This window comes from Vidua chalybeata, chromosome 2 (genome assembly GCF_026979565.1).
Source record: "Vidua chalybeata isolate OUT-0048 chromosome 2, bVidCha1 merged haplotype, whole genome shotgun sequence".
NCBI classification, from domain to species: domain Eukaryota; kingdom Metazoa; phylum Chordata; class Aves; order Passeriformes; family Viduidae; genus Vidua; species Vidua chalybeata.
Genome location: NC_071531.1, coordinates 114554079 through 114570218, shown reverse-complemented (window position 1 = coordinate 114570218; position 16140 = coordinate 114554079). Strand labels below are relative to the sequence as shown.

At 63.8% G+C, this 16140-nt stretch overlaps 1 protein-coding gene across 1 annotated transcript in view; it reads right to left on the bottom strand.

Moving 5' to 3' along the window:
- The window catches only part of LOC128783762 (uncharacterized), a 44267-nt gene extending 29098 nt beyond the window's left edge, over nt 1–15169 (bottom strand). The window contains exons 1-13 of the mRNA XM_053934804.1: nt 15152–15169; nt 13966–14274; nt 11627–11803; nt 9645–11515; nt 9320–9496; nt 7338–9157; nt 7013–7189; nt 5031–6850; nt 4706–4882; nt 2724–4543; nt 2399–2575; nt 417–2236; nt 92–268 (exon numbers count right to left, since the gene is read on the bottom strand). Of these exons, the coding sequence (XP_053790779.1) occupies nt 11063–11515; nt 11627–11803; nt 13966–14274; nt 15152–15169 (957 nt within the window). The 3' untranslated portion in view covers nt 92–268; nt 417–2236; nt 2399–2575; ... (5 more) ...; nt 9320–9496; nt 9645–11062. The remainder of the gene's footprint in view (nt 1–91; nt 269–416; nt 2237–2398; nt 2576–2723; nt 4544–4705; nt 4883–5030; nt 6851–7012; nt 7190–7337; nt 9158–9319; nt 9497–9644; nt 11516–11626; nt 11804–13965; nt 14275–15151) is intronic.
- Nucleotides 15170–16140: the final 971 nt, after the last annotated feature.

The following is a 16140-nucleotide window of genomic DNA, read 5'->3' as shown; positions in this document are numbered from 1 at the left end:
ACAGCTCCACGGGGACATTCTCAAGGAGCCACCCACAGATCCCCGGGCTGCCCAAAAGCCGCCAACTTCAGTTCCAAGCTGCTGCTCTTACCTCGCTGTTCCAATCCTGAGCTGCAAGCTGCCAATGCTGAAGCTTGCTCTTGCCTCGCCGTTCCACTCTTGAGCTCGAAGACGCCGCTCCTCCAGCTCGCTCTTGCCTCGCCGTTCCACTCTTGAGCTCGAAGACGCCGCTCCTCCAGCTCGCTCTTGCCTCGTCGTCCCACGGCTTCTGCAAAGGTGGACGAGGACAGAGTCAGGCCTGAGGATCTCCAGCTCCCAAAGGGAATGCCACCCAACAGCCCCACAGCGAGATCCTCGTGCCACCACCCACACAGCCCCCCAGCTGCCCAAAAGCCTCCAAGTTCAGCTTGACTCACCATCGCAACGTCCGACGCGGTCCCACGCCGTGCTGGGAGCCGGGCCCTCTGGGCAAATGAAGCTGGGCGTGCAAAGCAGCGGCCAAGAGGCTGCACCCCTGCTTACAGGGGGCTCAAGCCGCTGCCTGGACTGCAAAGTGCCCGGGGCCCCAGAGCACTGGCCCCGACTTACAGGGCGGCTCTGGTCCCCAAGGCCTAAGGAGGCTCCTTCTCTCCAATTCCGGGCCGCTCCCCACTAACGGGGCGGGCGCCCCACGCAGGCTGCCAGCTGAAGGGAGCACAAAGGCTCCCAGACCCGCAGCCTGCTTACAGGCCGGCCCACACCCAGGGAGCCACGGAGCACGGCCTTCCCCCAAGGCAACAGGAACCAGCCTCTAGAGTCAGGCAGTCGAGCTCACGGCCTAAGGCCGAGGGGCCCGAGGGGCCGCGAGCCCAGCCCTGAGGACAGGGAGGGCGCATGCCTGGCCCCATGACTCCTGGCCCCACGCCTCTGAAAGACCGGGGCCAGGGATACCCGCCTGATTACAGGGGGTCCCTCCAACCGCCCGCCGAGGCCAGGGGACGCACAGAACCCCACTTACGGGGCCGTCCCCTGCAGCCCGGCACCCCCCAACAAGCACCACGGAGCACAGGCTCCGGCCTGCGCCCCACTTAGGGAGAGGCCGGAGCCCAGCCGCGGCGCAGCACGGCACACAGCCGTCTGCAGGAGCCCCGGGAGCCTCCTCAACAGGGCCGCCAGGGAGGTGGCACCAGCCCAAAGCAGCGCCAAAGGTGGGACCGCGCCCTGCGGCACAGCACTTCTTCAACCTGCCCCCTGGCAAGGGCCCGGGAGCGCTGGTTCCTGTCAGCTGGCTAAAGGAGCCTCCCCAGCCCTGCTCACAGGGACCTGGGTGGGGCTGCTCCTGGGGCAAAGGGCGCTGCAAGGTCCCGACACGTGCCCCGAGTACGGGGCCGGCAGGACCCAGGCCCTGGCTACAGGCGGGTCACAATGCCCCGCTGCCGTTAGGCGGCTTCGCGCTGTCCTCAGAAAGCAGGGGCAAGGCCGGACACTTTCTCCACCCGTGCATTTTGGGCACCCGCCTGTGGCTGCACAGAACCCCTCTTTCCCTCCTGGGAAGTCTAAGCTACGCTGCTCTATCTCTAAAGGGGGGGCTGAAGCACAAACACACTTCCTCACTCACACCAGCTAAGGGGAAGACAGGGGAAGGGAAGACAGGGGAGGGCAAGACAGTCCCAGAAGAGGGAGCAAGTTCCGTGCAGCCAACCTGCTCTAGGGAGCCATTCCTAAAACTGAGCGGGAGAGGAAAGCATCAGACCCTGCCCGTGCACTCCAAGGAGGCCGCAGGGGCCTCGACGCGCTGAGGCGCTTCAGGGCTGGCACAGGGACGTGGGCTGTGACGCGCCCCGAGTACAGGGGGTCACGCTGGCCAGGGGCCAGCAGCAGGCAGAAAGCTGCCGGGGCTGGGGAAAAGCCCTGCCCTGCTTACAGGGTAGCCGGGCTGGGGGCCGGGAGAGCTCCGTTTCCCCTCCCAGGTGCGGAGACAGGGGCTCTCCCCCTCCTTACAGCGTTGCCCCTCTCTCCGGGCAGCCAAAGGAGCACGGCGGCAAAAGGCCGACCACAGCAAAGACCCAGCCCTGCAGACAGGGAGGGCGCCCAGTGCAAAGCCAGCCGCGGCACCCTGAAGGTGCCCTGGCCTGGAAAAGCCCTTTGCCCAGAGGGCCCCTCCTGGCCCCTCTTCAGCTCCAAGCTGGCTCTTGCCTCGCCGTTCCACTCTTGAGCTCGAAGACGCTGCCGCTCTTGCCTCGTCGTCCCACGGCTTCTGCCAATGGACGATGACACGCTCAGGCCTGAGAAGCTCCACACCCTGTGCCTGAAGGGAACCGCGACCGCACAGCTCCACGGGGACATTCTCAAGGAGCCACCCACAGATCCCCGGGCTGCCCAAAAGCCGCCAACTTCAGTTCCAAGCTGCTGCTCTTACCTCGCTGTTCCAATCCTGAGCTGCAAGCTGCCAATGCTGAAGCTTGCTCTTGCCTCGCCGTTCCACTCTTGAGCTCGAAGACGCCGCTCCTCCAGCTCGCTCTTGCCTCGCCGTTCCACTCTTGAGCTCGAAGACGCCGCTCCTCCAGCTCGCTCTTGCCTCGTCGTCCCACGGCTTCTGCAAAGGTGGACGAGGACAGAGTCAGGCCTGAGGATCTCCAGCTCCCAAAGGGAATGCCACCCAACAGCCCCACAGCGAGATCCTCGTGCCACCACCCACACAGCCCCCCAGCTGCCCAAAAGCCTCCAAGTTCAGCTTGACTCACCATCGCAACGTCCGACGCGGTCCCACGCCGTGCTGGGAGCCGGGCCCTCTGGGCAAATGAAGCTGGGCGTGCAAAGCAGCGGCCAAGAGGCTGCACCCCTGCTTACAGGGGGCTCAAGCCGCTGCCTGGACTGCAAAGTGCCCGGGGCCCCAGAGCACTGGCCCCGACTTACAGGGCGGCTCTGGTCCCCAAGGCCTAAGGAGGCTCCTTCTCTCCAATTCCGGGCCGCTCCCCACTAACGGGGCGGGCGCCCCACGCAGGCTGCCAGCTGAAGGGAGCACAAAGGCTCCCAGACCCGCAGCCTGCTTACAGGCCGGCCCACACCCAGGGAGCCACGGAGCTCGGCCTTCCCCCAAGGCAACAGGAACCAGCCTCTAGAGTCAGGCAGTCGAGCTCACGGCCTAAGGCCGAGGGGCCCGAGGGGCCGCGAGCCCAGCCCTGAGGACAGGGAGGGCGCATGCCTGGCCCCATGACTCCTGGCCCCACGCCTCTGAAAGACCGGGGCCAGGGATACCCGCCTGATTACAGGGGGTCCCTCCAACCGCCCGCCGAGGCCAGGGGACGCACAGAACCCCACTTACGGGGCCGTCCCCTGCAGCCCGGCACCCCCCAACAAGCACCACGGAGCACAGGCTCCGGCCTGCGCCCCACTTAGGGAGAGGCCGGAGCCCAGCCGCGGCGCAGCACGGCACACAGCCGTCTGCAGGAGCCCCGGGAGCCTCCTCAACAGGGCCGCCAGGGAGGTGGCACCAGCCCAAAGCAGCGCCAAAGGTGGGACCGCGCCCTGCGGCACAGCACTTCTTCAACCTGCCCCCTGGCAAGGGCCCGGGAGCGCTGGTTCCTGTCAGCTGGCTAAAGGAGCCTCCCCAGCCCTGCTCACAGGGACCTGGGTGGGGCTGCTCCTGGGGCAAAGGGCGCTGCAAGGTCCCGACACGTGCCCCGAGTACGGGGCCGGCAGGACCCAGGCCCTGGCTACAGGCGGGTCACAATGCCCCGCTGCCGTTAGGCGGCTTCGCGCTGTCCTCAGAAAGCAGGGGCAAGGCCGGACACTTTCTCCACCCGTGCATTTTGGGCACCCGCCTGTGGCTGCACAGAACCCCTCTTTCCCTCCTGGGAAGTCTAAGCTACGCTGCTCTATCTCTAAAGGGGGGGCTGAAGCACAAACACACTTCCTCACTCACACCAGCTAAGGGGAAGACAGGGGAAGGGAAGACAGGGGAGGGCAAGACAGTCCCAGAAGAGGGAGCAAGTTCCGTGCAGCCAACCTGCTCTAGGGAGCCATTCCTAAAACTGAGCGGGAGAGGAAAGCATCAGACCCTGCCCGTGCACTCCAAGGAGGCCGCAGGGGCCTCGACGCGCTGAGGCGCTTCAGGGCTGGCACAGGGACGTGGGCTGTGACGCGCCCCGAGTACAGGGGGTCACGCTGGCCAGGGGCCAGCAGCAGGCAGAAAGCTGCCGGGGCTGGGGAAAAGCCCTGCCCTGCTTACAGGGTAGCCGGGCTGGGGGCCGGGAGAGCTCCGTTTCCCCTCCCAGGTGCGGAGACAGGGGCTCTCCCCCTCCTTACAGCGTTGCCCCTCTCTCCGGGCAGCCAAAGGAGCACGACGGCAAAAGGCCGACCACAGCAAAGACCCAGCCCTGCAGACAGGGAGGGCGCCCAGTGCAAAGCCAGCCGCGGCACCCTGAAGGTGCCCTGGCCTGGAAAAGCCCTTTGCCCAGAGGGCCCCTCCTGGCCCCTCTTCAGCTCCAAGCTGGCTCTTGCCTCGCCGTTCCACTCTTGAGCTCGAAGACGCTGCCGCTCTTGCCTCGTCGTCCCACGGCTTCTGCCAATGGACGATGACACGCTCAGGCCTGAGAAGCTCCACACCCTGTGCCTGAAGGGAACCGCGACCGCACAGCTCCACGGGGACATTCTCAAGGAGCCACCCACAGATCCCCGGGCTGCCCAAAAGCCTCCAACTTCAGTTCCAAGCTGCTGCTCTTACCTCGCTGTTCCAATCCTGAGCTGCAAGCTGCCAATGCTGAAGCTTGCTCTTGCCTCGCCGTTCCACTCTTGAGCTCGAAGACGCCGCTCCTCCAGCTCGCTCTTGCCTCGCCGTTCCACTCTTGAGCTCGAAGACGCCGCTCCTCCAGCTCGCTCTTGCCTCGTCGTCCCACGGCTTCTGCAAAGGTGGACGAGGACAGAGTCAGGCCTGAGGATCTCCAGCTCCCAAAGGGAATGCCACCCAACAGCCCCACAGCGAGATCCTCGTGCCACCACCCACACAGCCCCCCAGCTGCCCAAAAGCCTCCAAGTTCAGCTTGACTCACCATCGCAACGTCCGACGCGGTCCCACGCCGTGCTGGGAGCCGGGCCCTCTGGGCAAATGAAGCTGGGCGTGCAAAGCAGCGGCCAAGAGGCTGCACCCCTGCTTACAGGGGGCTCAAGCCGCTGCCTGGACTGCAAAGTGCCCGGGGCCCCAGAGCACTGGCCCCGACTTACAGGGCGGCTCTGGTCCCCAAGGCCTAAGGAGGCTCCTTCTCTCCAATTCCGGGCCGCTCCCCACTAACGGGGCGGGCGCCCCACGCAGGCTGCCAGCTGAAGGGAGCACAAAGGCTCCCAGACCCGCAGCCTGCTTACAGGCCGGCCCACACCCAGGGAGCCACGGAGCTCGGCCTTCCCCCAAGGCAACAGGAACCAGCCTCTAGAGTCAGGCAGTCGAGCTCACGGCCTAAGGCCGAGGGGCCCGAGGGGCCGCGAGCCCAGCCCTGAGGACAGGGAGGGCGCATGCCTGGCCCCATGACTCCTGGCCCCACGCCTCTGAAAGACCGGGGCCAGGGATACCCGCCTGATTACAGGGGGTCCCTCCAACCGCCCGCCGAGGCCAGGGGACGCACAGAACCCCACTTACGGGGCCGTCCCCTGCAGCCCGGCACCCCCCAACAAGCACCACGGAGCACAGGCTCCGGCCTGCGCCCCACTTAGGGAGAGGCCGGAGCCCAGCCGCGGCGCAGCACGGCACACAGCCGTCTGCAGGAGCCCCGGGAGCCTCCTCAACAGGGCCGCCAGGGAGGTGGCACCAGCCCAAAGCAGCGCCAAAGGTGGGACCGCGCCCTGCGGCACAGCACTTCTTCAACCTGCCCCCTGGCAAGGGCCCGGGAGCGCTGGTTCCTGTCAGCTGGCTAAAGGAGCCTCCCCAGCCCTGCTCACAGGGACCTGGGTGGGGCTGCTCCTGGGGCAAAGGGCGCTGCAAGGTCCCGACACGTGCCCCGAGTACGGGGCCGGCAGGACCCAGGCCCTGGCTACAGGCGGGTCACAATGCCCCGCTGCCGTTAGGCGGCTTCGCGCTGTCCTCAGAAAGCAGGGGCAAGGCCGGACACTTTCTCCACCCGTGCATTTTGGGCACCCGCCTGTGGCTGCACAGAACCCCTCTTTCCCTCCTGGGAAGTCTAAGCTACGCTGCTCTATCTCTAAAGGGGGGGCTGAAGCACAAACACACTTCCTCACTCACACCAGCTAAGGGGAAGACAGGGGAAGGGAAGACAGGGGAGGGCAAGACAGTCCCAGAAGAGGGAGCAAGTTCCGTGCAGCCAACCTGCTCTAGGGAGCCATTCCTAAAACTGAGCGGGAGAGGAAAGCATCAGACCCTGCCCGTGCACTCCAAGGAGGCCGCAGGGGCCTCGACGCGCTGAGGCGCTTCAGGGCTGGCACAGGGACGTGGGCTGTGACGCGCCCCGAGTACAGGGGGTCACGCTGGCCAGGGGCCAGCAGCAGGCAGAAAGCTGCCGGGGCTGGGGAAAAGCCCTGCCCTGCTTACAGGGTAGCCGGGCTGGGGGCCGGGAGAGCTCCGTTTCCCCTCCCAGGTGCGGAGACAGGGGCTCTCCCCCTCCTTACAGCGTTGCCCCTCTCTCCGGGCAGCCAAAGGAGCACGACGGCAAAAGGCCGACCACAGCAAAGACCCAGCCCTGCAGACAGGGAGGGCGCCCAGTGCAAAGCCAGCCGCGGCACCCTGAAGGTGCCCTGGCCTGGAAAAGCCCTTTGCCCAGAGGGCCCCTCCTGGCCCCTCTTCAGCTCCAAGCTGGCTCTTGCCTCGCCGTTCCACTCTTGAGCTCGAAGACGCTGCCGCTCTTGCCTCGTCGTCCCACGGCTTCTGCCAATGGACGATGACACGCTCAGGCCTGAGAAGCTCCACACCCTGTGCCTGAAGGGAACCGCGACCGCACAGCTCCACGGGGACATTCTCAAGGAGCCACCCACAGATCCCCGGGCTGCCCAAAAGCCGCCAACTTCAGTTCCAAGCTGCTGCTCTTACCTCGCTGTTCCAATCCTGAGCTGCAAGCTGCCAATGCTGAAGCTTGCTCTTGCCTCGCCGTTCCACTCTTGAGCTCGAAGACGCCGCTCCTCCAGCTCGCTCTTGCCTCGCCGTTCCACTCTTGAGCTCGAAGACGCCGCTCCTCCAGCTCGCTCTTGCCTCGTCGTCCCACGGCTTCTGCAAAGGTGGACGAGGACAGAGTCAGGCCTGAGGATCTCCAGCTCCCAAAGGGAATGCCACCCAACAGCCCCACAGCGAGATCCTCGTGCCACCACCCACACAGCCCCCCAGCTGCCCAAAAGCCTCCAAGTTCAGCTTGACTCACCATCGCAACGTCCGACGCGGTCCCACGCCGTGCTGGGAGCCGGGCCCTCTGGGCAAATGAAGCTGGGCGTGCAAAGCAGCGGCCAAGAGGCTGCACCCCTGCTTACAGGGGGCTCAAGCCGCTGCCTGGACTGCAAAGTGCCCGGGGCCCCAGAGCACTGGCCCCGACTTACAGGGCGGCTCTGGTCCCCAAGGCCTAAGGAGGCTCCTTCTCTCCAATTCCGGGCCGCTCCCCACTAACGGGGCGGGCGCCCCACGCAGGCTGCCAGCTGAAGGGAGCACAAAGGCTCCCAGACCCGCAGCCTGCTTACAGGCCGGCCCACACCCAGGGAGCCACGGAGCTCGGCCTTCCCCCAAGGCAACAGGAACCAGCCTCTAGAGTCAGGCAGTCGAGCTCACGGCCTAAGGCCGAGGGGCCCGAGGGGCCGCGAGCCCAGCCCTGAGGACAGGGAGGGCGCATGCCTGGCCCCATGACTCCTGGCCCCACGCCTCTGAAAGACCGGGGCCAGGGATACCCGCCTGATTACAGGGGGTCCCTCCAACCGCCCGCCGAGGCCAGGGGACGCACAGAACCCCACTTACGGGGCCGTCCCCTGCAGCCCGGCACCCCCCAACAAGCACCACGGAGCACAGGCTCCGGCCTGCGCCCCACTTAGGGAGAGGCCGGAGCCCAGCCGCGGCGCAGCACGGCACACAGCCGTCTGCAGGAGCCCCGGGAGCCTCCTCAACAAGGCCGCCAGGGAGGTGGCACCAGCCCAAAGCAGCGCCAAAGGTGGGACCGCGCCCTGCGGCACAGCACTTCTTCAACCTGCCCCCTGGCAAGGGCCCGGGAGCGCTGGTTCCTGTCAGCTGGCTAAAGGAGCCTCCCCAGCCCTGCTCACAGGGACCTGGGTGGGGCTGCTCCTGGGGCAAAGGGCGCTGCAAGGTCCCGACACGTGCCCCGAGTACGGGGCCGGCAGGACCCAGGCCCTGGCTACAGGCGGGTCACAATGCCCCGCTGCCGTTAGGCGGCTTCGCGCTGTCCTCAGAAAGCAGGGGCAAGGCCGGACACTTTCTCCACCCGTGCATTTTGGGCACCCGCCTGTGGCTGCACAGAACCCCTCTTTCCCTCCTGGGAAGTCTAAGCTACGCTGCTCTATCTCTAAAGGGGGGGCTGAAGCACAAACACACTTCCTCACTCACACCAGCTAAGGGGAAGACAGGGGAAGGGAAGACAGGGGAGGGCAAGACAGTCCCAGAAGAGGGAGCAAGTTCCGTGCAGCCAACCTGCTCTAGGGAGCCATTCCTAAAACTGAGCGGGAGAGGAAAGCATCAGACCCTGCCCGTGCACTCCAAGGAGGCCGCAGGGGCCTCGACGCGCTGAGGCGCTTCAGGGCTGGCACAGGGACGTGGGCTGTGACGCGCCCCGAGTACAGGGGGTCACGCTGGCCAGGGGCCAGCAGCAGGCAGAAAGCTGCCGGGGCTGGGGAAAAGCCCTGCCCTGCTTACAGGGTAGCCGGGCTGGGGGCCGGGAGAGCTCCGTTTCCCCTCCCAGGTGCGGAGACAGGGGCTCTCCCCCTCCTTACAGCGTTGCCCCTCTCTCCGGGCAGCCAAAGGAGCACGGCGGCAAAAGGCCGACCACAGCAAAGACCCAGCCCTGCAGACAGGGAGGGCGCCCAGTGCAAAGCCAGCCGCGGCACCCTGAAGGTGCCCTGGCCTGGAAAAGCCCTTTGCCCAGAGGGCCCCTCCTGGCCCCTCTTCAGCTCCAAGCTGGCTCTTGCCTCGCCGTTCCACTCTTGAGCTCGAAGACGCTGCCGCTCTTGCCTCGTCGTCCCACGGCTTCTGCCAATGGACGATGACACGCTCAGGCCTGAGAAGCTCCACACCCTGTGCCTGAAGGGAACCGCGACCGCACAGCTCCACGGGGACATTCTCAAGGAGCCACCCACAGATCCCCGGGCTGCCCAAAAGCCTCCAACTTCAGTTCCAAGCTGCTGCTCTTACCTCGCTGTTCCAATCCTGAGCTGCAAGCTGCCAATGCTGAAGCTTGCTCTTGCCTCGCCGTTCCACTCTTGAGCTCGAAGACGCCGCTCCTCCAGCTCGCTCTTGCCTCGCCGTTCCACTCTTGAGCTCGAAGACGCCGCTCCTCCAGCTCGCTCTTGCCTCGTCGTCCCACGGCTTCTGCAAAGGTGGACGAGGACAGAGTCAGGCCTGAGGATCTCCAGCTCCCAAAGGGAATGCCACCCAACAGCCCCACAGCGAGATCCTCGTGCCACCACCCACACAGCCCCCCAGCTGCCCAAAAGCCTCCAAGTTCAGCTTGACTCACCATCGCAACGTCCGACGCGGTCCCACGCCGTGCTGGGAGCCGGGCCCTCTGGGCAAATGAAGCTGGGCGTGCAAAGCAGCGGCCAAGAGGCTGCACCCCTGCTTACAGGGGGCTCAAGCCGCTGCCTGGACTGCAAAGTGCCCGGGGCCCCAGAGCACTGGCCCCGACTTACAGGGCGGCTCTGGTCCCCAAGGCCTAAGGAGGCTCCTTCTCTCCAATTCCGGGCCGCTCCCCACTAACGGGGCGGGCGCCCCACGCAGGCTGCCAGCTGAAGGGAGCACAAAGGCTCCCAGACCCGCAGCCTGCTTACAGGCCGGCCCACACCCAGGGAGCCACGGAGCTCGGCCTTCCCCCAAGGCAACAGGAACCAGCCTCTAGAGTCAGGCAGTCGAGCTCACGGCCTAAGGCCGAGGGGCCCGAGGGGCCGCGAGCCCAGCCCTGAGGACAGGGAGGGCGCATGCCTGGCCCCATGACTCCTGGCCCCACGCCTCTGAAAGACCGGGGCCAGGGATACCCGCCTGATTACAGGGGGTCCCTCCAACCGCCCGCCGAGGCCAGGGGACGCACAGAACCCCACTTACGGGGCCGTCCCCTGCAGCCCGGCACCCCCCAACAAGCACCACGGAGCACAGGCTCCGGCCTGCGCCCCACTTAGGGAGAGGCCGGAGCCCAGCCGCGGCGCAGCACGGCACACAGCCGTCTGCAGGAGCCCCGGGAGCCTCCTCAACAAGGCCGCCAGGGAGGTGGCACCAGCCCAAAGCAGCGCCAAAGGTGGGACCGCGCCCTGCGGCACAGCACTTCTTCAACCTGCCCCCTGGCAAGGGCCCGGGAGCGCTGGTTCCTGTCAGCTGGCTAAAGGAGCCTCCCCAGCCCTGCTTACAGGGACCTGGGTGGGGCTGCTCCTGGGGCAAAGGGCGCTGCAAGGTCCCGACACGTGCCCCGAGTACGGGGCCGGCAGGACCCAGGCCCTGGCTACAGGCGGGTCACAATGCCCCGCTGCCGTTAGGCGGCTTCGCGCTGTCCTCAGAAAGCAGGGGCAAGGCCGGACACTTTCTCCACCCGTGCATTTTGGGCACCCGCCTGTGGCTGCACAGAACCCCTCTTTCCCTCCTGGGAAGTCTAAGCTACGCTGCTCTATCTCTAAAGGGGGGGCTGAAGCACAAACACACTTCCTCACTCACACCAGCTAAGGGGAAGACAGGGGAAGGGAAGACAGGGGAGGGCAAGACAGTCCCAGAAGAGGGAGCAAGTTCCGTGCAGCCAACCTGCTCTAGGGAGCCATTCCTAAAACTGAGCGGGAGAGGAAAGCATCAGACCCTGCCCGTGCACTCCAAGGAGGCCGCAGGGGCCTCGACGCGCTGAGGCGCTTCAGGGCTGGCACAGGGACGTGGGCTGTGACGCGCCCCGAGTACAGGGGGTCACGCTGGCCAGGGGCCAGCAGCAGGCAGAAAGCTGCCGGGGCTGGGGAAAAGCCCTGCCCTGCTTACAGGGTAGCCGGGCTGGGGGCCGGGAGAGCTCCGTTTCCCCTCCCAGGTGCGGAGACAGGGGCTCTCCCCCTCCTTACAGCGTTGCCCCTCTCTCCGGGCAGCCAAAGGAGCACGACGGCAAAAGGCCGACCACAGCAAAGACCCAGCCCTGCAGACAGGGAGGGCGCCAGGTGCAAAGCCAGCCGCGGCACCCTGAAGGTGCCCTGGCCTGGAAAAGCCCTTTGCCCAGAGGGCCCCTCCTGGCCCCTCTTCAGCTCCAAGCTGGCTCTTGCCTCGCCGTTCCACTCTTGAGCTCGAAGACGCTGCCGCTCTTGCCTCGTCGTCCCACGGCTTCTGCCAATGGACGATGACACGCTCAGGCCTGAGAAGCTCCACACCCTGTGCCTGAAGGGAACCGCGACCGCACAGCTCCACGGGGACATTCTCAAGGAGCCACCCACAGATCCCCAGGCTGCCCAAAAGCCTCCAACTTCAGTTCCAAGCTGCTGCTCTTACCTCGCTGTTCCAATCCTGAGCTGCAAGCTGCCAATGCTGAAGCTTGCTCTTGCCTCGCCGTTCCACTCTTGAGCTCGAAGACGCCGCTCCTCCAGCTCGCTCTTGCCTCGCCGTTCCACTCTTGAGCTCGAAGACGCCGCTCCTCCAGCTCGCTCTTGCCTCGTCGTCCCACGGCTTCTGCAAAGGTGGACGAGGACAGAGTCAGGCCTGAGGATCTCCAGCTCCCAAAGGGAATGCCACCCAACAGCCCCACAGCGAGATCCTCGTGCCACCACCCACACAGCCCCCCAGCTGCCCAAAAGCCTCCAAGTTCAGCTTGACTCACCATCGCAACGTCCGACGCGGTCCCACGCCGTGCTGGGAGCCGGGCCCTCTGGGCAAATGAAGCTGGGCGTGCAAAGCAGCGGCCAAGAGGCTGCACCCCTGCTTACAGGGGGCTCAAGCCGCTGCCTGGACTGCAAAGTGCCCGGGGCCCCAGAGCACTGGCCCCGACTTACAGGGCGGCTCTGGTCCCCAAGGCCTAAGGAGGCTCCTTCTCTCCAATTCCGGGCCGCTCCCCACTAACGGGGCGGGCGCCCCACGCAGGCTGCCAGCTGAAGGGAGCACAAAGGCTCCCAGACCCGCAGCCTGCTTACAGGCCGGCCCACACCCAGGGAGCCACGGAGCTCGGCCTTCCCCCAAGGCAACAGGAACCAGCCTCTAGAGTCAGGCAGTCGAGCTCACGGCCTAAGGCCGAGGGGCCCGAGGGGCCGCGAGCCCAGCCCTGAGGACAGGGAGGGCGCATGCCTGGCCCCATGACTCCTGGCCCCACGCCTCTGAAAGACCGGGGCCAGGGATACCCGCCTGATTACAGGGGGTCCCTCCAACCGCCCGCCGAGGCCAGGGGACGCACAGAACCCCACTTACGGGGCCGTCCCCTGCAGCCCGACACCCCCCAACAAGCACCACGGAGCACAGGCTCCGGCCTGCGCCCCACTTAGGGAGAGGCCGGAGCCCAGCCGCGGCGCAGCACGGCACACAGCCGTCTGCAGGAGCCCCGGGAGCCTCCTCAACAAGGCCGCCCACTCAGTGGCACACAGGGCATCTGCCACCGCCTCAGTTACATACAGGCTACCCCGCGTGCCTCATCTCAGGGCTTCCTCTGCCACACTCGAGGCACCTGCCTCCCCTCAAATCACCTTTGCGTAACCTAAGGGGAGCGCCACAGATGCGCAAGTGGCATCTGAAGCCTAAGGGGTAAGTAATAATATCGTACTTGTTACATTGTACCAAGGAATTGTAACAAGTAATAGTGCACCAAGATGAGCAGGTGAAACAAACAAGATTGCAAAGGCAGGGAGACAACAACACCACCATGAGCCAAAGAGCAAATTTTAATGGAACTTGCATACTGCAAAATTACCTAAAAACAAGTTAGACTGAAAAAACCAAGAAGCATCAGACATGTCGTGCAAATAGAAGTAAAAAATTCAAACCTAAGGAAGACTACAGAAGTCTTCATCAAAAGACCCCCAGAAGACTTAGGTTCACAAGGAAACTGATGCAGAAGTGAAACCAACAAATACCCATAGAACCATGACACAACTATACACAAATATCAGTATTCACAAGACACCTTGCAACTGGGACATTACAATTTAGAATGAAACCTGAGGCAAAACAACATTGAGTGTGTTTTGCCAGAGAGATCCACCTCACTCCCATCTCTCAATATACAAACACCTGCTCTGTAGCCCTCTGATTATAGAGCTTTGTTTTCTTGCCCAGATTTGGGCTTCACATCTACTGCCCCTCAGGGACACTCAGGGCCCCTCAGGAGAACTCAGGGAATCGGCCATTCCTTCAGTGACCTCTTATTCCCTCAGTGACACATGGGACACCTGCCACTCAGCCAGGGACAAATGTCCCCTCAGTGACCCTCAAATCCCCTCAGCATCACCTGGGGAGCCACCTCACCCTCACTGTCCGTTTTGGTCTTTACAAATTACCTCAGATTTGCCTTCAAAAATATTCATTCAGTCCCTTACAGATTTCTCCAGATTTTACCCCCAAAAATGTTCCTTCTGGCCACTAAAAATGACCTCAGGTTTTATCACAAATTTTTTTCTGCCCCACCTCCAAAAATTACCTCAGACTTTTCCCCAAAAGCAATTTTCTCCCCTGGAGAAAGGGTTTTCCTTCCAAAAATGTCAGCTACAGGATCGCCACAGATTACTGCAGCTTCTGTTGCCACACGCCTCAATTTTACCCCAAAATGCTAATTCCTTGCTTTCCAGGTGATGCCAGGAAATTCGAGCACTCCTCCCCCCAAGAAGTTATTTTTCTCCCCTCTGACTTACCTCATCTCTTCCGCCCGCAAAGCAAAACACCGTGAAGACTCGTGAGGGCAGTCGTCCATTCCTCCTCTGTCTCACCCCAGGCGCTGCTTGAGGGCGCCTCCGGGCCCGCGCATGGGACCCCGCCCGACGCCTCGCCGAGAGCGGCGGAAACAGCGGCTTCGAGATCCCGCCGCCGCCGGGGCTGAGGGCACCTGAGGGCACCTGAGGGGCGAGGGCGCCGCCCCGGGCCCACACAGCGGCTTCGAGTTCCCGCCTCAGCGCCTGAGGGCACCTGAGGGGCGAGGGCGCCGCCCCGAGCCCACACAGCGGCTTCGAGTTCCCGCCTCAGCGCCTGAGGGCACCTGAGGGGCGAGGGCGCCGCCCCGAGCCCACACAGCGGCTTCGAGTTCCCGCCTCATCGCCTGAGGGATCCTGAGGGGCGAGGGCGCCGCCCCGGGCCCCCACAGCGGCTTCGAGTTCCCGCCTCAGCGCCTGAGGGATCCTGAGGGGCGAGGGCGCCGCCCCGAGCCCACACAGCGGCTTCGAGTTCCCGCCTCAGCGCCTGAGGGCACCTGAGGGGCGAGGGCGCCGCCCCGAGCCCACACAGCGGCTTCGAGTTCCCGCCTCAGCGACTGAGGGCACCTGAGGGGCGAGGGCGCCGCCCCGAGCCCACACAGCGGCTTCGAGTTCCCGCCTCAGCGACTGAGGGCACCTGAGGGGCGAGGGCGCCGCCCCGGGCCCACAGAGCGGCTTCGAGTTCCCGCCTCAGCGACTGAGGGCACCTGAGGGGCGAGGGCGCCGCCCCGGGCCCACAGAGCGGCTTCGAGTTCCCGCCTCAGCGCCTGAGGGATCCTGAGGGGCGAGGGCGCCGCCCCGGGCCCCCACAGCGGCTTCGAGTTCCCGCCTCAGCGACTGAGGGCACCTGAGGGGCGAGGGCACCGCCCCGAGCCCACAGAGCGGCTTCGAGTTCCCGCCTCAGCGCCTGAGGGCACCTGAGGGGCGAGGGCGCCGCCCCGAGCCCACAGAGCGGCTTCGAGTTCCCGCCTCAGCGACTGAGGGCACCTGAGGGGCGAGGGCGCCGCCGCAGCGGGCGGGAATCGCGCCCCGCGGTGCCAGAGAGCAGCACAGCCGGCAGCCACCACCCCTCAGGGACACTCAGGCCCCTCAGTGACCCTCACACCTCCTCTTCATCACCAGGGGCACCCACCTCTCCCTCAGTGTTCATTGTGGTCCTTACAGATTGCCTCAGATTTCTCCTTCCAAAATGTTCTATTCCATTGAGATTACCTCACGTTTTCCCTTCATGACATCCTCATCTGCATCTATATATTACCTCTGATTTAAGCCCAAAATGCCACCTTAATGATTATCTCAGATAATCATTAATCAGATTTTTTCTCCAAATGTCCTTTTTTTCCCCTACTGATTCCCCTCAGATTCTCCCTCAGAAACCTTCCTTATTTGTCCTGTACTAATTACCTCAGATTTTGCCTGAAATATATTCATTTACTCCCCTGCAGACGACCTGAGGTTTTACCTCAAAGATTTTCTTTTTGGCCTTTAAAAATTACCTCAGGTTTTTATCACAATATTTTCTTTCCCTTCCTCCCCAAGTTACCTCAGACTTTTCCTGCCTTTTCCCAAAAGCAACTATCCCCCCTAGAGATCCCCTCATATTTTCCCGCCAAAAATATCCGCTATTTGTCCTGCACAGATTCCCACTGTCCAGTGGAAATAAAACTCCTCAACTTTACCCCCAAAATGTTGATTCTATGCTCTTCAGGTGATGCCAGGGAACCCCAGTCCTCCCCTCTGAAGTTCTTGCTGTCCCCTCTGAGTTACCTCAGTATTTCCCCTCACAAACTGAAACACCGTGCAGTCCTGTGACAGTGCAGGCCATTCAATTTTTTGCCATAAATTCCGTGTTCTTGGTTTTCCAATTGTCCACAACCATTTCTCCCCAGTGTGACATTTCTTACAGTTCTTTCATTCCCACCCCACAGGTTTCCAGTCCCTGTTTTACATATCCATTTCAGCTGTGCATCACAGTTTTACTTCTCTTCCTACCATCTGTCTTCCTCATTATCCTGTCCTATTTTCTCCCCTTAGCATTCAAGTAACCTTCCTCCAGCTTGCTCTGTCATTCCCTATGAACATTCCCAAAGACACCCAACGCTTTACTTTCCTTTTCGTGAA